The following is a 22288-nucleotide window of genomic DNA, read 5'->3' as shown; positions in this document are numbered from 1 at the left end:
AAGAGTCTCTGAGGACTGCAGCTAGAGTATTTTACTCTGCGGGTTTATAGTAAACTGGAGTTACTAAACACATAAGTCAGTGGACCTGGGTAAGGAAAAGACGACCAACCAAGAAACCAACACAACACTGTGGTAAAGCAACTATCCTCCAATTAAAAATAAGGTTAAAAAAAGACTGACCAACCTAGTCAGGTATTCTGGTGTATACATAAGTGTTTTGACAGAGGAGAACTTCCTGTGACTGTAATTTTTAAATACTTTTTTTTAATGTTTACAAAGTTCCACAACAAAGACTATTGTTAAATACTGTGCATTGGCATGGGGGGCTTCTGTTGCTATGAACAGAGTCCTGGCCTAGAGAGGCAACCGCTTGAGAAATGTCTAAACCCTAGACTTCAAGCTAGAGGACCCTGGTAGGGACCCTGCTTAACCATCTCCCAGTGTGTGTCCTCAGGCTGACCTCATCTCTCTGATGCTCACTTTCTTCCTCTGAAAAATGTACTTCTTCTGACACTGTGATGGCTGTGACATTCTCATTTTTCCTCTTTCTGCTGTCCCCATCCATTCTCCCCTTGTAGTCTCCTATTCAGAGCTAGCTCTCAGCCTCTGATTGAATTTCTCCTCCTTTATCAGTCTTTATGTTCCCAGATTGCCCATAGAAGCCAAGATTGTAAGCTTTTGTGTGAATGTGCATGGTTGCCTGAGTACGTGGAATATATTTGTAAGATATTAAAAAAAATAGGTGCTCAAAACATGCATATGTACATGACCCTCCTACTTACTATCCTTACCAGGAAATTTTTGAGCTCTTCATTGTTTCCTTTCTATCATGTCTTTATTTTTTTCCTGGAAAATGGATTTACGAACTTGCCTTGCGACTAAGTGCTTAAAGTAATCTGCAAAAATGTTCACCAGCCTGCATGTTCACATTTGCACGCGTCCTTTCATGCCACATCATTTAAATTCTTCTTTAATGTTCTTCTTGCTCTTTGCCAGAAATTTGTTACCACCTTAGTTGTAAATACTGATGCTTGCCCTTGGGGCTGAAATGTTGTAAAGTAAAAAGCAGACCAAATGGACATAAGAAGGAATTGATACTAGGCTGTCACGGAGATTGAGAGTCCAAACTTTTCTACACCTATAACATCTATAAGTCGATTTTTCAATCTGCTGGGGAAAATGGTTGTACTTGGGGGTTTCCCTTACTGAATGTTCACAAACACACCATGTTAAAAATGATAACCACAGAACTCCCTTTTCACTTCTTTGTAGTGAAAACATTGTTCAATCCGGCGCCTGCCATTGCTGACCTGGACCCCGAGTTCTACACCCTCTCGGATGTGTTCTGCTGCAATGAAAGTGAGGTAAGGAAGGAAGGTTGTGCGCCTTCCTTGAGAGACCAAAAGACTTTCATGTATGTGGATAAAGCAAAGAATCCAGGACTAACCACATGAACTGTATTGCATGTGAATTCTTGGACATAATGAAAACAGATTTTTTTGGTTGACTGGGATGTAGAAAAAAGGAAAGTAGTGAGTCCTAGAAGAAAAAGGATTCCCTGAGTCATACCCATGTTCTGTTTTCTTATTTAATCATTCCATAGTCTGTGGACTAATTACCATTGGAACTGCCAGAGAGAGCAAACAAAAATATGACACCCAGTTAAACTTGAATTTCAGACAAACAAGAAATAATATACTAAACATACTATAAAATTATTTGTTGTTTATCTGAAATTCAAGTTGAACTGAGAGTCCTATATTTTATCAAGCAGAGCTATTAATAATTAACATATAACCCTGTAGCATCTGCTTCATTCTGTTGTGCAGACCCTGTGACTGCATTGGTAGACAGACACAGGTTCTCCATTGCTGCCATGGGAAGACCTTGGTGGCCACTCCGTTGGGGAACCACCCTCTCAGTCCATCTGAGGGTCATAATGTATATATCTGCATAAAATGTCTATATAGATTCATATCATGCCACTCATTCTGAAGTATTTTAGGGAAAAAATTTCCATGCTTTCCCTTGTATTGACCAGACAGTTTTAGACCAGCACTCACCCCCACCATGGTGAGGCAAGACCTATTATACAATGCAACATACAGAGAAAGACAGTTTATAATTAATAAACTGTAATAGTAGTTTTCCACTTGGTACAAAGGCCGAATGGAGGTTTTTAGGATTTCCTGATCTGCCTTTTGGTTAAGTTCATCTCTCAAGAACATAAAGGAAATAAGAAAGAAGACTGCCACAAGGAGAATAATTTTAAGAAGCCACAAATAGGTTATGCAATATTTTTGAGCAACCATCACAGCCAAGCATTGTGCTGGGAAAAAGAAACTGTGGGAGATAGTGGCCATTTCACAATAAGATGTTAGACTAACCTCAACTGCCAAACTGGTTGAGATTTCCCTGTTAGACACTTACAGAGCATCACTGTTTATTCTTCAAACACTCATCACAGCTCAGATTCCTTATTCAATACCTCTGTCTTCTCCTGGAAGGGCATGGACATCTCTTATTCACTGTTGTATCCAATGGCTATCATTGCTGCATAATTGATTACCCTCAAATCCAGTGGCTTACAACAACAGTAACTATTTATGTCCATCATGGTTTCTGTGCATCAGGAATTGAGACAGGACCCAGAATGGTTCATTTCTCCTCTGTAATATCTGAGGGTCTCAGCTAGAAGACTCAAAGACTGAGGGCTGGAATCATCTAAGGCTTCTTTCACCCACATGCTGGCTGCTGGCCAGAGCACTTCTCCTTGTGGCCTGGGCTTCCTCACAAGATGGAAGTTAGGTTCCCACTAGATCCAGTCCCCTAAGGAAGGGTGAAGGAGAGAGTGCAAGAGCCCTGCAGAAGACATGGTAGCTTTTATGTGACTTTTGTAAGTCACACAGCGTCTCTTCTAGCCCATTCTAATGATACATAGGAAAGTACACCCTGGTACCCTCTCAACAGAAGATTTTCATTGTCACAGTGTGAAAAGAGCATATACAATGTGATAATATCTTGATAGTTATCTTTGGAAATTATCACCTTTTATATTATATTTGGAACATAGTTGGCACCTAGTAAATCCTTATGGAATGAATGAACAAATGAATTGAACTCTGGTCTTTAAGGAAACTGACCTCAAAAACTTCATGGAATAAAAAAAAATTTTTAACTTAACATTCTCATGGATGACTTCTAATCATGATAATCATGTAAATTCATGCTCTAAGATACACCTTGTGCACCACACACAAACCACTGATACATAAATATAAAAAGAGACAACAAAAACATACTTACAAGCTCAAAAACAAGATAAATAATGCTACAGATCAGAAATGGAACAGAATCACAGAGCATTTAGCCCTGGGTATGCTGTACTCCAACCCCAGAAGCTGGCATTGGTGGCTGGATGGGTAATGGGCACTGAAAGGGTGCTACTCATGGGACCATGGCTCAGTGCCCATGGCTGGAAACCAGAAGTGCTGGGCTAAGGCTTCCCTGCTAAGGAAAAAGAGTGGTGGAAGCTGCTATGCCGAGAACACATCGAAGGCTCCCAACATGTGGAGATAGGAGAACAGAGAGACTGCCTCAGATCAGAAAGAAAACCAAGCCAACTGATGACGTAGAGATTGGACGGGCAGTACAGTATCGCCAAGAACCCCAGCAGAGGAACTCCCTGTTGTCGATGTAACATCTCGCTCTGGTTTAGAGACCCTTGGGGACCTAGTGGATGCAGCCATTAAACCACTAGAAAGGCAGGGATAAGCCTGGTGGGAGTGAGAGCTTCAGACGCTCCACCTCACTGCGAGCAGTGAGCCTGCGGATGGAGAAACGTACTGCTGCGAGAGATGCAGCAGAATCAACAGTCTGAAGAGGAATTTGCCCAAGATGAAATCCAAATAATAAAACAGTGCAAAAAAGACTTTAAAATAAGCATGATCAAGATTCTCATTCATTAAAAAAGGAGAACACAGGGAGCTCAACCTGGCGCCCTATGACAGCCTAGAAACGTGAGATGGAGTGGGATGGAGGGGCGGTTCCAGAGAGAGGGAACATGATGTATACTTGCGGCTGATTCACACTGGTGTTAGCAGAAACCAGCACAACACTGTAAAGCAATTATCCTCCAATTAAATTTTTTTTAAAAAAGAAGAAATTGTGAAAGAAAAACAGAACTGAAGTGATGGTATGTGAATATGAAAACCAACCAATCAGAAGTCTTGAAAATGAAAAAACAGTCAATGAAAAAATTTTTAAAGCACTCATAGAAAGATAAACATTAAACTGGGATGAAGAATTTGCAAAAAAAAAAAAAGAATTTGCAAACTGAAAGAGAGTCTTGGTCAGTTCACCTGGAGGAAGAAAACTCAATTCTCCTGGAAAACAGTACAGAAAGAAAAGTAGTTAACTATTAAAGAGGAAACTAGAAAAAAGAAGGACAGCTTGAGAGGCTTCAACATACGTCAAACTGCACTGAAGGAAGACGAGAATGGAACTGAAGAGAAACTCTAGTAGAGGAAAAACTGCAGGGTGTTTTCTAGAATTGAGAAAAGACATGAGCCCTCAAAACATCAAAAGTATATTAAAAGCACCATATAAAGTAAATAAATATAACTTTCTACTGATGTACATTTTACTGGAACTGTATAAAATCAAGGAGTTTAATGAAGATTAAAATATTTTTAAACAGCTAGAGGAAAAAAGATTACATATAAATATCAAGAATATCCAATACATCATTGCTTACAAAGGGGGAAAATGGAAAAAAATGAAAGTGTCCATGAAAAGGAGAACAGATTTTGTTTAAACTGTAGCATATTTGCAGTATGGAATACAGAGCAGTTTTTTTTTAAGCTATATATATCAACACAAATTTTTAAATGTTAAGAGGAAAGCTACATTGCTAAATAATATATGTGGAAGATATCATTTAACTTTTTTAAAGAAAAATATTAGAAGAAAATGAAGTACAATTTAATAAAATAAAGTAAAATTTATTAAAGGTGGGTGGTAAGTATATGAGGATTTATGCATTATTTTTCATGTTCAAGATTTTTTCATTAAAGAATAGCTGTTTAAAAGGTTTTTTAAAAACCACAAGAAATCAATGTTTCTGAAAACGAACCATCCAGCTCAATGTACATAAGTGATCCCAGTAATGAAGATCAATGCAAACCTTCTTTTATATAAAAAGAAAATAGAAAGTAGCCTCACAGTATAACCCACTCAGACTGAAAGGGTCTATGGAAAAGATCAGGTCGGGGGATACATGGTGAGGTTAGTGAAACCTGTGCTCTTGGGAAAATTGACGCTAAGAATGAGCAGACACTGAGATGATTTATAGGCAACAAGAAGGGTTAATCTGGGCACGTTTGGAGCAAGCACAGGAAGGGACAGACCCACTCTCAAGTAAATATAGTATATGATTAAACTCTAACACAGAAAAGACAGAATCTGGCTATAAACTTTTTAAGTCAAAAAGCATCACATGATTCATCTAGTCCAGTGTATTTTCAGCTGCTTATCTCAAAACCATAAAGGTTCCCTGGAGATGCTGGCTGGGTACCTAGTGGGCAAGGAAGCCGGACTGCAGCCCTTCACCCCTACTTCAGCTAGAGACTTGTTTATATTATGGGAGAAACTACTGATCCTGTCCAAGCCCCACATTTTACAGGTTTTATGTGACCTGGAGAAGTTTCCACAGTGAGTGAGAGGTGGAGGTCTCTGAATGTCAGCACATTGCTTTTTCTGCTATATTTCAGAGCCTCTCCTACTCTGCTTCCATCTTCTCAAGCAAAACAAACAGAAGAAATGAATGGTTTGCAAACTAGTAATATGAAAAAGGCATTATGGCCCAAGAAAGGACTAAAAGGATTTAGGTGTGAAAGTTATGGGTATGATTTACATCAAAAATCATTGGCAGTGGCCCCTTGCTTCCTTCTTTTCCTCCCTTCCCCCTTCCCTTCTTTCTTTTGTGAAATTCTCTTTGCTTCCCCTAATTCTTTGTTATGAAAATCATCATAAATAAGAAAAAGCTGAATGGGCAATGAATACTCATATCCTCTCCACCTAATCAGTTGTTACCATTTTGCCCCGTATGTATTTATTTTTGTTTTGGTTGAATTATTTGAGAGTAAGCTGCAGACATGATCCCTCAACCCTGAACACTTCAGCTTGCATCTCCTAAGAGGAACCGCAATACTATCATCACACCTAGGAAAATTATCAGTGATTCTATACTATCATCTAATATTCAGGCCACATTCAAATTTTCCCAGTTGTCCCAGGAACATCTTTTGTAGCTTTTTTGTTGTCACTGTTATTATTTCATTTATTTTCCTGAGCCAGTATCCACCAGTGTTTGCCATGGCCTTGGTTGTTATGAAAAAGAAGGGAGACATCTCCTAGAGAAACAGATCTAATCTAGAAGTGGACCCAGTCACTTATTCTCAACACTGTTTGTTTTCTCTTTTGTGTATTTCAGGCTGAGATTCTGACTGGCCTTGAGGTCGGCAGCCCCACAGATGCTGGGAAGGCTGCACTGGTGCTCCTGGAAAGGGGCTGCCAGGTCGTAATCATCACCTTAGGTGCTGAAGGATGCGTGATGCTATCACAGACAGAACCTGTCCCAAAGCACATTCCCACAGAGAAAGTCAAGGCCGTGGATACTACGGTAGGTTTTTCAATTTCAGAATCCTTTTGGCCTTTGAAAATCATCATTTAGTAACTAAGATACTGCACTTGAACTTTTGCATCATGCGGTAGAGGCCCTAAGAGGTAATATGTTGGAAGAGAAGAACAATCAATCAGGTTGGAGAACTGTATCTTAACCCTCTCTAGCCCACTGTGGGACTTTATACAAGTCCCTTAGCCTCTCTGAATCAGTTCCTTCCATAAAATGAATATCAGTAAAATTATACCCATATTACCTTTATTCATTCATTCATTGAATAAGCCTTGATTGAATACCTGCTATATGCCAGTCATGTATTAGGTGCATATATATATATAGTGATGTACAAGACAAAGTCTCTGCCCTCATGGGGCCAGATTTTTAAGCAATAAGCACACTGCCGGATCTTACAAGCCTCTTGCCTAGAATGAAATAGCAAGGAGCACTAGTTACTACTGTATTATACATATATATAATAGATAATATATTTAATTTATTATATATTGTATGTTTTATTATATTTATACAGTATGTTTATTTATTTTGTTGCTTAGGGAAGACTTTAAAATGTGGGTCATTTATCCAAAAAGAAGCTTATGGGCATTTGATAACGTTTTAGATACAAATATGCATTGAAATACATAAGTGTAAGGAGTACTTCTATTACATAAAATTATATCCTGAATGCTTTTTAAAATGTGCTTTATCAGGAATTTGATAAACTATACTTAGCAGTATTATTCTCATCATATTTACTTATTTCTGAAACCACTAGTTTTTCTGCTTTGTCGAGAAAGACAGTAACTTGCATTTGAGAGATTCCGTATTAGTTCTGAACTCAGTCCTCCATTGAGTAAGTGAAGTTGCTCAGTCGTGTCTGACTCTTAGCAATCCCATGGACTGTAGCCTATCAGCCTCCTCCTTCCATGGAATTTTCCAGGGAAGAATACTGGAGTGGGTTGCCATTTCCTTCTCCAGGGGATCTTCCTGACCCAGGGATTGAACCCAGGTCTCCCACGTTATAGACAGACGCTTTACCGTCTGAGCCAACAGGGAAGTACTCTATTAGACTAAAACTATTCCAGGTCCTGAACTAGAGCAGAAGAGTTTGTTCTCTTTTGCTGAAAATAAAACGAAGGGTCCTTGCAAAGCTGTCGGACCTCTGGCTGCCGAGAAGTGGCTGCCTCTGCTTTCAGCACCTGTGTCAGTCACAACTCCAGAAGCACAACCTAAATGACTTAACTCAGAACAAGGGATGTATCTGGTACACATAAGTAGAACATTCAAAGAGGCAGAATGCAGAGACTAAACCGTGTCCTCAGGACTCACTTGTTCACCCTTGCCCTGTCAGCTCTGCTTGCCTTGTGGTGGGCTTTGAGCTCAGACCGGCATCCTCTGGGTGGTAGACCCTAGCAGCCCCCTTCCCGCACTGTGTCTTACATCATGATCCCATCCCCGATGTCACATGAAAATCAAAGAGCTCTTTTCAGAGGATGGGAAGTGGATACTGATCAGGGAAAGCCACCTGTGCCCACCACAGAACATTCATGTGGAAATGCACTGCTTGGGTATAGGACTGATTGGAGAAACTAGCCTTGGAAATGTTCAAATTGGAATCAATAGTAATAATGCTCAGTAATTTCATGTTGAAGGATTGGCTTTCACAGATCAGGATGGATTATAACTTTGAGCATCAAAGTGCACACACACAGCCGTGTGCACCAAGGTTTTCACACTTCATTGATACTGTCTTGTGCCCTTTCATTTGGTTTCTGAGCTCCTGCAGATAATTTTTAAGGTTCAGGAAAGGTGAGAGACAGTGATAGTTTAGAGAAAAGAGATTACTTAATACTTGGAGGCAAGAGAGAGAAGATGAGATCAGGAAGATCAGGGTGCTAGATCAGGATTGACAAGTTTTTTCTGTGAAAGGCCAGGTGGTAGAGTTTTAGGCTTTATATGCCATATGCATACATGCTGTGTTACAACCACTCAGCACTATCGTGGTAACATGAAAGCATCTGTAAACAACTTTGTATGCTCTTGAAATTAAGTTAATATTAATCTAAACTAGGTTAAGTTAAGGTGTTCATTGGAATCACCAACTAACTACAATTGCTAAGAACAAAAAAGAAAAAATCAAGACAGTTAAATGGTACACTGGAAAATATCTATTAAACACAAAGGAAGACAATAATGGAGGGACAGAGGAATAAAGATACTGAAAGATATGCTGTTGTAAACTGGGATAAAACTAAGACCGAGGAAGATATAGGGTTCAGGAAACAGGTGATGCAACTTGGTACTGAAGAATTTATTTGCAGGGCATCATTGGAGAAACAAACATAGAGAACAGACTTATGGACATGGGGAGAGGGGAGGAGAGGGTGAGATGTATGGAGAGAGTAACATGGAAACTTACATTACTATATGTAAAATAGAGAGGCAACAGGAATTTGCTGTATGCCTCAGAAAACCCAAACAGGGGCTCTGTATCAATCTAGAGGGGTGGGATGGGGAGGGACGTGGAAGGGAGGTTCAAAAGGGAGAGGATATACCTATGGCTGATTCATGTTGAGGTTTGACAGAAAACAACAAAATTCTGTAAAGCAATTATCCTTCAATTAAAAAATAAACTAATTAAAAAGAGAGAAGTCAGTGACACTGAAGGAAAGGTCCAGGACAATAGCTATGAGGAAACACCATCCTCAGTGAGTCCAGATTAGAGCAGGAGCTTAGCGGGCTCTTCCATTCCAGAAGGAATGTCTTCCAGAAACAAAAAAGAAACAAGGAAAAAGAAAGAAATAGTGGAATATCCAGCTATCCAGTGTGTTTGAATATGCCCAGAGATTTTTAGCTCTCTTGCAGAATTTGAGGGTGAAACAATAATTAATTAACCAGACATGGAGATTATAATCATATTGTGAAAATGGAAAGATACAGTGAGTGTGTATTTGCGTGCACATCAGGGAAGATAAGAGAACTAAATGCTCATCTTCCTTAGCTGGGATTCAACAGATAATATCTAAAACAGATTTTTAAAAAAACCACACAGTATAAACACTCCAAGAAATAGAAGATAAAAACAGAGGAAAGCAATATAAGAATTGAAAGTATTTCCTTTACAGAAATGGGAATGGAGAGGAATGGGGCATTTACACTTTAAGCTTTGTCTTTTAGTGTACATCCACTATGTATATGGATGGCTTGGATTTTTTTTTTTAATGGCAAAACACAATGAGGTACCATTTCACACTCACTAGGATGGCCATAATCAAAAACAGATAATAGCAACTCTGAACTAAGATGTGAGGAATCAGAAGCCTCAAACATTGCCTGCAGGAATGCAAGATGATGTAGCCACTTTGGAAAACGCTATGGAAGTGCTTCAAAAAGTTAAATTTAGAATTACAACAGACTCAGCAATTCTCCTTCCAGGTATATAGCCAAAAGAGATAAAAATTTATATTACACAGAACCTTATCTACAAGTGTTCACACAGCAGTATTCATAAAAGACCAAAATTGGAAACAAACCAAATTTCATCAACTGATATAAATGGATAAACAAATTGTGGTAGACACATATGATAGAATATTATTCAGCCAAAGAAGGGAATCCTGATACATGCTATGGCATGGATAAACATCTGAAACATTACACTAAGTGAAAGAAGGTAGGCATAAAAGGCTACATATTGTAGCCTTCATATAAATTCACTTCAATTTTATATGAGATATCCAGAGTAGGTAAATCAATAGAAACAGAAAGTGGATTGACAGTTACTAGAGGGTGGAGAAAGGGGAGAAAGGGGGGTGACTGCTAATGGGTATAGGGGTTCCTCTTGGGGTGATAAAAAAATGTCCTAGAATTAGATAGTGCTGATGGTTGCACAACCCTGTTGCTGCTGCTGCTGCTGCTGCTAAGTCCCGTCAGTCGTGTCCAACTCTGTGGGACCCCATAGATGGCAGCCTACCAGGCTCCCCCGTCCCTGGAATTCTCCAGGCAAAAACACTGGAGTGGGTTGCCAATTCCTTCTCCAATGCATGAAAGTGAAAAGTGAAAGTCAAGTTGCTCAGTCATGTCCGACTCTTAGCGACCCCATGGACTGCAGCCTACCAGGCTCCTCCGCGCATGGGATTTTCCAGGCAAGAGTACTGGAGTGGGTTGCCATTGCCTTCCCCAGCACAACCCTGTGGATATACTCAAAATCACTAAATTGTGCACTTTATAAGGGTGAATTTTATGGTATATGTATTTATCTCTTAATTGAGAAAACAAAGAACAGACAAAAATAACAAAAAGCTACTTCACTAATGGATACTCTTGTGATAAAGAATCTTTCACTTAATTGCTCTACTAAATCTACTGAATGGGCACTCAACACCCCCTCCCCAACCCCAAGCAACAGAGGTGCCACAGGAATCAAGGGTAGTTATTTTCTGGGCGTAGAATCTCCCTCAAGCTTTTGTACTCTGTCTTTCTCCTCTCATCCAGCACTCTGATTATTAAAACTCTTGCTTGTTCTGCATACAACTGTTCAGCTTCTTCATAAGCCTAGTAAAGATGAGCTAATTCACCTGGTGAGGTGAGGAACTCCCAGGGAGGCATTTTCTTCTGAACAAATGGGCTCCTTCACTTTCTTGTCAGGAGGGTATTACTGGCTCTCAGGCGGTTTATAACCTTCTTTCTCCCTTTTCTCCTCCTCCTCATCCATGACACCTTAGCAAAAAATACTGCTGTGCAACCTAAATAGAGCCAACTTTTTAATTTTCCAGTCATATCTCAGTAAAGCTTGGGGGGAATTCAGTACATCAGGAATGGCATGGATGATGGAAACCTCTTTAGTTAGTAGGCACATTGTCCACTGGAGCCAGCCAGCCCTAGAAGGAGCCATCGCCCCCTCTACACCAGGCCTCTGCTGGCTGCTATGTTCGGTTTTGCCTCAGTGTTAATAGTTGGATGTATCACTTCTATTTTTAATCCGTTTTTGCCGTTGTACTAGAGTGAGAGGGTGGCAATAGCTGCAGATGTCCTCAGCTCAGTTTGGAAGACAAGACAGATGTGTCTCTTTTCCCATCTCTGGCACTCATGTCCTTGCTCAGATCCTTCCAACCTGAAGGTCAGGAGCTTGCTTTCTTGTGTTCATGACTGCACTGAACAGTCCACTATCAGAGTTACACACATATAAGCATGGTGATACTGTAGGATTATTGTGACCGTGTGAAATAACATATTGTAACATTAATTATCCTTGGTCTGTCGACTGTGTAAAATTCTTGATTTACAAGTTTCCATGTGTAAATGGTTAAATCCTAGAAGCTACATTGACACTCTAAATTTTAAGAATTCAGCCCATAGGCTAAATCTGTCCTCTCAATAATCACTCACTTTGTAATAAATCATCATAATTCAGGGTATATAAGTAAGCTGAGAGGAATCAGAAGCCAGTGAGATGAGGGATTCATCTTCCCTGTTTTTTATTCCTCTTTCTTTCGATCCATTTGAGTCCTGTAGTATTCACAGTTGTTGATGAGGCATTAGACAGCATCAGCCCAGCTAGGATATCCCCAAGGGACAATACAGGGCTGGAGAATCAGCTCCAAACTGGAGACTGTACCAGTAGGAAGTGGAATTGTTTCTGTTAAAGTTGATCTGGAAGGCAGCTCATGAGGGTGGGGAGACTGCTGGGGCTGGTGGGCTACCCACAGCTTTCTAAGGTAACCTCCTTGGTACATTGCCCTCATTCTGGCGTCTGGCCTTCAGCCATCCAAGCACAGGCTTATTCAGCTCCCAAGCATAGGTTCCCATTGACCCACTTCTGAGATATCATCCAGAATGGTAGTTCAGTCTTTGAAAATCCAACAATGGAAAGATCATCATTTCCATCTTGGTGTGACCTTGCCCCCAACCTCCACCGACTTCCCATCCCCAGCCGCCTAGCCATTTGTCAGATATAATTAGGTGCCCTCAAGAGATGTTTCTCAGTCCAGCAGATTTAGGTACTGTTTCCTCCTGAGCCACAGTCTTGCTGAGAGGACTGGGGACTCACCAGGTCTCATGTGGCCCTGCCAGTGGCAGTTTTCATGATGCTCCTTAAACTGTGTTTCCCAGCAAACCTTTATTTCTCCCACCTCCTTCTCTCTGATCAACATGTACATTCTTTGCACTTGTTAATAATTGGTAGAGTTTCTGAGGGGTCTTTGAAGCTTAGTAGCCATTTTGTCCTTCAATAGAGACTTTGCAGATTTCTATCCAGAAACTTCTGTTATAGCCAAAATGTTTGCGTGCCCCTCACTGTTGATTGCCAATGCTTCAGAAAGGATTGGGCTATAAAATACAGTAGGTAATGAATGAATGACATCCTGAACGACAGGATCTTGGGTGCTAAAGAGGTAACTATAAAATAATAAGGCTAACTTTATCAATTGATTATTTAAAAGGTGACTGTTGTTTCTTTCAAATTTTGACCTTAGGAGAATTACATCTACATTGATACTGCCAACACTCTGAGTACCTTGGGAAATGCTCTTTTAGAATTGCCTTGAGAGTCTTTATCACCTTTACTCCCCTAATCACACTATTTTTTTTCCACTTTCTGAAATTAATACATGCTTAGTGTTCAAGAGGAGAAAAGAACAAACAACATAGAAAGGTATAAAAAAGTCTGATATTCATGATCCTACCACTTAGATATAACCACTGTTAACATTTTAGTATAAATCCATCCAGATTTTTCTATGCATAATTTTTAATATCTGTTAACAGCAAATGTGAATGTATTATTATGGGAAGGCTCTACAACTCAAAAAAATCAAACATTTCTTTAGAATAATGTAAATAGGCAATTCACTAAAGAAGAAATACAAAAGAAAAAGAAATTAGACACTGTTCAACCCTATAAGAAATCAGGAATATGCAAATCAAAATAACAGTGAGATTCCCTTCACTGCCCATTAGGTCACAGAAAATAAAAAAATTGCTAATGTCAAAGTCCAAATAAATTGGAAAGCACATTCTCTCATGTAATTCTGGTGGGAGTATAAATTCACAGAATGTTTTTGGAAGGCAATTTGACAATAGCAATTTTTAAAACATGTTTTGCCTTTAACCCAGTATATTTCCTTCTAAGAATCTGTCCTACAGGATTGATCACATATATAAATATTTGTTCTAGAATGTTTATTTTAGCTTTGTTATAATCAAAAAATTGACTAGACAGGTTTACATAATCATCAGTAAACCTGATGAAGGTCAAATGATACAGTATGGTGCCATTAATTTTAAAATAGCTGTAGCTATCCATAAGTATAATTTAAAAGAAATATAAAAATGAAAAAGATAAAACACCAAACTGTTTTCCATTACTCATGGGAAAGGGAATAAACTGGAGGATAGGAAAGTGTTATAAAGGAGGGCTTCTATGTTCTACTCCACATTCTTCTTACTTGTTCGCAATTTTTCCATAAACCTGTATTTTTAATGTATTACCTTGAAATTTGGAATAAATATGACTTTCAGACATAGCAAAAAAAATTTTGGAGCCACATCTAGCAAGTAAGATAGGTAATATTTCTCAAAGGGCAAACTGGGCATTGTTCTCACAAAGGGACCACAGTTCACTCCCAGTCTCATAAGGAACCTCTCATGCATTCCCAAGTCTCTATGTGTAGGTTGAGTAGCCCTTTGATTTAGGATGACCTCTGAATGGATAGTCCTGATTATATATGGACACGTAGGTTTGCATGTCCTTCAGATCCATCGTACTTGAGCCTCCATAAATCTGGATATTTCACTACACACTTTCAACAGTTTTTTCCTTACTCTTTCTAAAGAAACAATTTCCCTCAAAAACATGTTATTTTATTCAGTTTCCTTTGGAAATATCAGAATAAATGTCAGAGCTGCACTGTGTCTGTCACTCAAATGCACAGCAGATCTTCAGAGAAACTTCACTCATGTTCAGGTTTTCTTTCTGAATGAGTCTGCTTATATATCTCAGTTTAACTCTTTAACCCTCATTCTCACAATTTATATCAGAATGAATGATCCAGACTTTGGCTTTATCACATCTCTTGGTCTTTGGCTAATGGATGACCTGGAGGAGCTGTAAAAGGGGCCAGGCCATAGGAGATGCCTCAGGTTGAGGTACTTACTAGTTCATGGACTTCACTGTTCATGTACCTTCTGTTTGAAACAGACCTGAGGGACTTCCCTGGTGGTCCAGTGGTTAAGACTCCATGCTTTCAGTGCAAGGGGCATGGGTTCAAACCCCTCGTTGGGGAACTAAGATCCCACATGCCGCCATGGTATGGCTAAAAAAAGAAAGAAAGAAACCAACCTAAATGGAAGGGTTCATGAGGGATGGAGGACCATATGTAATACAAGCCTTTGGAGTGAATAGTGCTTCCTCCAAAATTTATATGTTGAAGCCCTTGCCCCCAAAGTGACTTTATTTAGAGACAGAGCCTATACGGAGGCAATTAAGATTAAATGAGATGATAAGGGTGGGGCCCTGATCCCAGTAGGATTAGTGCCCTTATAAGAAGAGACACCAGAGAGCTCACTCTCCTGTGTGTGCACTCACAGCGGGCATGTGAGCACACAGCAAGGTGGCAGCCTCCTGCCAGTCAGGAAAAGAGGCCTCAGAATGACGCTTATCTCCTGGCACCTTGATCTTGGGCTTCTTGCCTCCAGAACTGTGGGGAATACTCTTCTGTTGTTCAAGCCACCTAGACTGTGGTTTTATGTTATGGTGGCCCATTGATTGTGTGGATCACAATAAACTGTGGAAAATTCTTCAAGAGATGGGAATACCAGACCATCTGACCTGCCTCTTGAGAAATCTGTATGCAGGTCAGGAAGCAACAGTTAGAACTGGACATGGAACAACAGACTGGTTCCAAATAGGAAAAGGAGTACGTCAAGGCTGTTTGTTGTCACCCTGCTTATTTAACTTATATGCAGAATACATCATGAGAAACGCTGGACGGGAGGAAGCACAAGCTGGAATCAAGGTTGCTGGGAGAAATATCAATAACCTTGGATATGCAGATGACACCACCCTTATGGCAGAAAGTGAAGAAGAGCTAAAGAGCCTCTTGATGAAAGTGAAAGAGGAGAGTGAAAAAGTTGGCTTAAAGCTCAATATTCAGAAAACTAAGATCATGGCATTCAGTCCCATCACTTCATGGCAAATAGATGGGGAAACAGTGGAAACAGTGGCTGACTTTTGGGACTCCAAAATCACTACAGATGGTGACTGCAGCCATGAAATTAAAAGACGCTTACTCCTTGGAAGGAAAGTTATGACCAACCTAGACAGCATATTAAAAAGCAGAGACATTACTTTGTCAACAAAGGTCTGTCTAGTCAAGACTATGTTTTTTCCAGTAGTCGTATATGGATGTGAGAGCTGGACTATAAAGAAAGCTGAGTGCAGAAGAATTGATGCCTTTGAACTCTGGTGTTGCAGAAGACCCTTGGACTGCAGGGAGATCCAACCAGTCCATCCTAAAGGAAATCAGTCCTGGGTGTTCATTGGAAGGACTGATGTTGAAGCTGAAACTCCAATATTTTGGCTACCTTATGCAAAGAGCTGACTTATTTGAAAAGACCCTGATGTTGGGAAAGATTGAAGGCAGGAGAAGGGGACAACAGAGGATGAAATAGTTGGATGGCATCACCAACTCAATGGACATGAGTTTGGGTGAACTCTGGGAGGTGGTGATGGACAGGGAGGCCTGACGTGCTGCAATTCATGGGGTCGCAAAGAGTCGGACACGACTGAGAGACTGAACTGAACTGAACTGACCCAAGTCAACTGGCACAAGAAAGCAAATGAGCATGCTTCAGAGGTAACCGAGATTGAATCTCAAAAGGTCAGCTGTTCTGTGAGGAAAAAATAAGCTGAAGCAAACTAACTAACCCTAAATTTAGAGTCAGTGTAAAGCACCTTTTAAATGAAATATCTCAAAAGGATTACCTATGGGTTAACTGGAATCACTGGTCCCAGTAGCTAGGGGCAGGTGAAGTCCTGGGTTCTCATCCTCATTTAACCAGTAACCGGCGGGCAGTTTGGGGAAATGACTCACTATGTTTGGGATTCAGGTGGTGCACCCAAACATGATGTGTTTGGAGTGGGCAGTCTCTGAGGCGTCTTCAACCTCTGAAATCCCTTGGTTCTTACAGAGCCTTGGGAACACGAGGACCCTTTGACTAATAATGAAAAGCGGAGTACTACTCTAGGCCAGGCATTGTGCTGCACTCCTTGTGCATTTTCTCACATGTTGAGAACAGCCCTGCAAGATGGGCTAAGGCCACTTTAGAGAGGAGAAAGTTATATTCCCGAAGGTAAGCAACTTGCCCAGAGTCATCCAGCTCGTAAGCTGGAAGAGTCAGGAATTCCATCCCAGTGCTTAATACAATGCTTGGTCCTCCTGAAATAAGAAAAGAGTTCCAGTTCATACTGGGAAAGTAACTAGTAAGAGTCACTTAGCCTCACTGAGTGGCTTCCTAGATGGCACTCGGGGTAAAGAAAGTGTCTGCCAAGGCAGGAGACATAAGAGATGTGAGTTTGATCCCTGGGTCAAGAAGATCCCCTGGAGGAGGGCATGGCAACCCATTCCAGTATTTTTGCCTGAGAATCCCATAGACAGAGGAGCCTAGCGGGCTGTATAGCCCATAGGGTCACAAAGGGTCGGACATGACTGAAGCAACTCAGCATGCATGCATGCAGCCTTGCTGACCCGTCGTGTTCTCGGGGTACTAGAAGCTACAGGATGCCTTACAGTACTTCAGTGCCACATTGAGTATGCCAAGGGAGAGACTCAATCTCAGGTACAAATGCTCTTTTTTTAATGCTTTGCAAACAAAATAATTACCCAGTTTCCCATTTTAAAACATACCCTTTGATTGTTTTACCTCCAGTCATAAAAAGGCCAGGTCCCCCCCCTCCAAAAAAAAGTTACAGAGGCTAAATGACATCTCTGAAATCAGCATCATAGAAGAAAGAAAACCTACATCCAAATGAGCTCTGAGATAGCCATCTTCACCTTAGGAATGATACTAATAAATGGGCATGATGTCTGTGCAAACTCTGCAGACTCTGGCTGCCAGAAAAGATGAAGATGACAAAACGAAGTTCATTGACTATTAAAAAAAAAAAAGAAAAAAAGGACAGAGGACAAGGTAATTGCTGAGGAGACTGATCGACAAGGCACAAGACATCTGTCATGCTGGGGGGCCTTATTAACTCTATTACATTATTTCCACATCAGCAGATCACCTCATTTACTAGCTAATCAGGCAGAATTAAACATTTTAAATTATCTTCCTTAATCCTGCATGTGATCATTTGAAAACCCAGGGCTCTAAAAATCTAATTGTAACTGCTTACCAGAAATGTCATCTTCACTTTGAAGAATTGAACCAGGGCCAGATACAAGGCTGTTTTTTTGTGGGTTTTTTTTTTCCATTTTTCTAAAGTACCATCCCATGGCCAGAACTGGACTTGCATGTATTGGAACATGTGCCTAGAGCTGGACATCTTGGGCGCTCCCAAGTGTCTCCCCTGGCCCTGCTTCAGAAGCCATAATGCCCAGAGACTAAAGAGGAGCAGTGGTAGGGGATAATAGGGCCAAGGGCGTGGAAGAAAGATGTAGTGGGAAAAACACTGTTAGAGCCTCAGCAAAAGTCAGGAGAGCAAAATCTAAATCCAGTAGGCCCCTAACAGAAGGGACAGGAAACAGTCCCTCTCCCAGTAAGAAAGGATAGGATGAGGTTGTGGGAGCTTGCTTACCCATCCATGATTAAGTCTTCTTAGCTTCCTATGCCCAAGCTCCCCTTCTCCCTGCTCCTTCAGTGTCCTGGACATCAGTGTAAGGGCACAGCAGTGAACTGGCTGTCTGCTGTTTGCTCATCTTCCTAGGATGCTGCGGCAGTGTTCCCAGGAGCAGAGCTCCCAGGACTGTACTGTAGGTCTCCTAAGAGGTTTCCATCATGTGAGGACACTTCTTGGGTAGGCTTGGAATAAGGAGCTGAAAAACCCATTTGGAGCCAAACTGTAGAGCCCAATGAGTTGGGACCCACTGCCCTTGATGCCCATGACTGCTGACAGGGGGGACACAGAAGTGAGAAAACAGCTTGTGGGGTACAGCTTGCTGAACATCTGTCTGCCCTTTGTGTTTAAGGGTGTTATAAAGCGTAAGTGTGTTAGGTTAGTGGTATGTCTACGTTGTGTATTTTCAGTGTTGATGACATGTGCTCCATGTGAATGATGAGTTGCATGAATGCCATGTGTTTGTATGTGTGTGTGTGGCAGGGGGGTGAGTAAATGTACTACAATGGGACAGAGGTTAAAGGGATAACTAGTCACTCTTGCTTTCCACCTCCTACTTTCTTTCCTTTAAAATCTATAGCAACAGCTCATGAAAAGGCCCAGAAGCAAGAGAACAGGTCGTGCTTATGCTTTTTCAAGTAGTTCTGATTGTAAAGAGGTCAAAGTACAAGAAGAGTGGGAAAGGATGAGATACAGCTGGAATACAGGGCTTCCTAGATGGTGCAAGGGTAAAGAATCTGCCTGCCAGTGCAGGAGACACAAGAGACACGGGTTCGATCCCTGGGTTGGAAAGATCCTCTGGAGGAGGAGATGGAAACTCACTCCAGTATTCTTGCCTGGAGAATCCCATGGACAGAGGAGTCTAGCAGGTTACAGTCCATGGGGTCACAAAGAGCTGGGCATGACAGCACACAGGTACGCATGCACGTCTGGAATGGGGATGGGTCGTGAAAGGCTTGGTTTGCCACTCCTGGGAATTTGCACTTTCTCTGGCAAGCAGCGAGAGTCATTGAAAAGAGGTTAAGCCAGGGATAGATTTTATCAGATTTATACTTTATAAAAAGATTAACGTGGCTGTTGAGTGAAGAATAAATTGGAGACTACAAGAGTGGAGGCAGAGAGAACCATCCAGAGTGTTGCATTGATCTGAGAGATTATGGCAGCCTAGACTGGCAACAAGGCAACGAGGGATGTGGAGACGTGGGTTTGAGAGCTCTTAAGAATTCGGAGGACATAATGGTAGTTCATTTCCTTTTTTTTACAAATGGAGGTGGCAGGGTGGGGGCTGTGTAAGATGCCTATTTCATTGTCAGAACAAATAGATCATTCTACTGGTCTCTGGTTCTCAGCGTTTTTTTGAGCCCAGACTCACCTAAGGCTCAGACCTCCTCCCATTAGATACAGTTCATATCATCAGTGATTCTCTGCAGATGGCACAGGAAGACACCTCTGTCATTTACAAAAAAAGACAATGAAACGCTCTGTTGATTACTCTGTGCCCTTCTGTTGGGCAGGCCTGGCTGCCTGCCACCATTTGGGGGAATCACTGGTCTATGCAACAGAGAAACATTTGGAAGAGAGACTTATCCTTCATTTCAAGTAAATACCATTTGAAGGAAACTCTTTTGCAACAGAACGCTAGTTCACCTATCTCGCCCCACCACCGGTGCCCTAGACAATAGCTGACTCCTGATAAAGACACAGCCTTCATGAAACTACACAGTCTCCCCGCTGATGCAGTGACACATCAGCCAGGATGTGATGAATCTGGGTTGTGCAGACAAAAATACCAGGTATTGCAGCCAAGGCACGCATGGCGCACTATGCATCACCTACACCAGCTTTCAGCAGTTAGAGTCACAGAACAACTGCTCAGGGCCTTCACAGTGTAGACCTGGCCCAAGACCCAAGAGTGAAGCAGTAGCTGTAAGGAAGCAGAAACATTATAAATAACCCAGAGAACCCTTTTATAACAGCAACTGCCTGCTGATTTTGTGGCCTAACAGCTCAAGCAAAAAAAAAGGATATAAATACAATATTGTGCAATGACTAATTACTCAAAATGTTGTGCATCAGCAGAAGTGGGACCTGTGGTTGGTGCTAATATTATCAGATGCCTTTGCTGTTTAATAATCTGGTAGCTCTATATTATTTAGCATGCAGTTTTCACAGAGAACAATGATTTTATTTCAAGTAGCTTTCACCGAAATAAAAAAGCAGCTGTTAGAAGAGGAACATTTGGCAGAAAATGTTGTAGAAGAATCTTCTCTGAGATGCTAAATCATATTGGATTAACTGTGTTCTGTCTCGAATGATGGAGTCACAAAGGGAAAAGATCACTGACCACAGAAGGCCAGGGCAGTCTTTAGAACCCAGTGAATGATGAACAGACATTTTAGTTGTCAGTGCCATTTATTCATCAATATATAAAGTTATTTATATACAAAGCTTCCATTAATAGTGCCTGAAGAATGGGCCTTTTTTATTTCAGTTTTAGCTCATATTCAAGATTTTACTTCTCTCTCATTAATAGTGGGATTCTTTAAATTATAGCATAAATTAATACACCACAGTCATTTGGGGCAGAATGGAGTTTTTAATCAATTTCAGTTTCCACAGGCCATTCTGTGCAGCTTAGCATGCTGGGCACGTGCCAGCCATGCCACTGCCCCTGCCCCAGAATAGGCTAAGACTCTTAGTTGCAGCATGTGGGATCTAGTTCCCTGACCAGGGATTGAACCCGGGCCCCATGCATTGGGAGCATGGAGTCTTAGCTACTAGACTACCACAGAAGTCCCTGGCTCAATTTTAGATCAGATCAAAGTGATGCAGTTATTATGATCACCCTACTCTTACAAATTATTATTAAATATTAGTAGGGTACCAATAAATAAAGAATCTGGCAGTTCTGGGATGAAGGCTGGTAGAGTTTTTCTTGTTCTCTAGTAGTTGAATTCTTTTTTTTTTTTAGTAGTTGAATTTTAATCAATATGTTGAAGGTTGAAAGACCAGAGTCACTTTTTAACACCACTTACAATCTTTGGGGAGAATGAAATGCTGCCTTGAACATATCTGGCCCCACCTTACTTAGATTTTGCACTCGACCCCCTATTGATCCCTCTCCTTTTTCATCCATCTAAATGAAAGAAGCCTTCAGCCTCATAAACCTCATTCCAGATGGAAATGCATAATTCAAGAGAAATACTGATGTCAAAGAAGAGAAGGCACACCAATTTGTGTCAGCAGTTGCTGTAAATTAAAGACGAGTACACGGAGAGTTTAATGTAATGTAGAATTGAAAATAAAATTAGAAGCAATATTTAGGCAGTTCTCCACCTCTTTCTTCCCTACTGTGACATGAAGGATTGACTCCCAGCTTAAGTACCTAATGCAGTTCATTTTTCTTTTCTGCTGGTATTTTTTTTTCCCCCATAAAATGTTGCTTGTTTATCTTTGGCATCCAAAATTAGATCTTTTCACTTTTTCCATCCTGATCTCAACAGAAAGTCAGGGTAGGAATACTCAAAGTTTTCCCCTCATCTTCCACACCCATCACGTTTGCAGCACAGAAAGGACCCCACGCTACCAGTCTGACTAGTTCAGCTGCTCTAAATAGCTATTAATTCTTCCTTAATATGGATTCTTTCTAATGTGGGTGTTACGTCCATGGTTTCTTTTGTTTTCCTAAAGCTGGAAAATAAAAGGTTGATAATGAACATTTCAGACATGTACGACTGCACAAGGTGTTCCTAGCACTTAGGAGAACTGTT

General features: G+C 40.8%; 1 protein-coding gene across 7 annotated transcripts in view; it reads left to right on the top strand.

Annotated features, from left to right (window-relative positions):
- RBKS (ribokinase) overlaps window positions 1-22288 on the top strand; it is a 109853-nt gene that overhangs the window by 59886 nt on the left and 27679 nt on the right. For all 7 annotated transcript variants that reach the window (XM_069582881.1, XM_069582878.1, XM_069582880.1 and 4 more), the window contains 2 exons: window positions 1273-1364; window positions 6494-6682. In XM_069582881.1, coding sequence (XP_069438982.1) covers window positions 1273-1364; window positions 6494-6682 — 281 coding nt within the window. The remainder of the gene's footprint in view (window positions 1-1272; window positions 1365-6493; window positions 6683-22288) is intronic.

The sequence above is a fragment of the Ovis canadensis genome, chromosome 3 (assembly GCF_042477335.2).
Source record: "Ovis canadensis isolate MfBH-ARS-UI-01 breed Bighorn chromosome 3, ARS-UI_OviCan_v2, whole genome shotgun sequence".
Lineage (NCBI taxonomy): Eukaryota > Metazoa > Chordata > Mammalia > Artiodactyla > Bovidae > Ovis > Ovis canadensis.
Note: the sequence above shows the minus strand (reverse complement) of the source record. Positions and strands in the feature narration are given on the sequence as shown.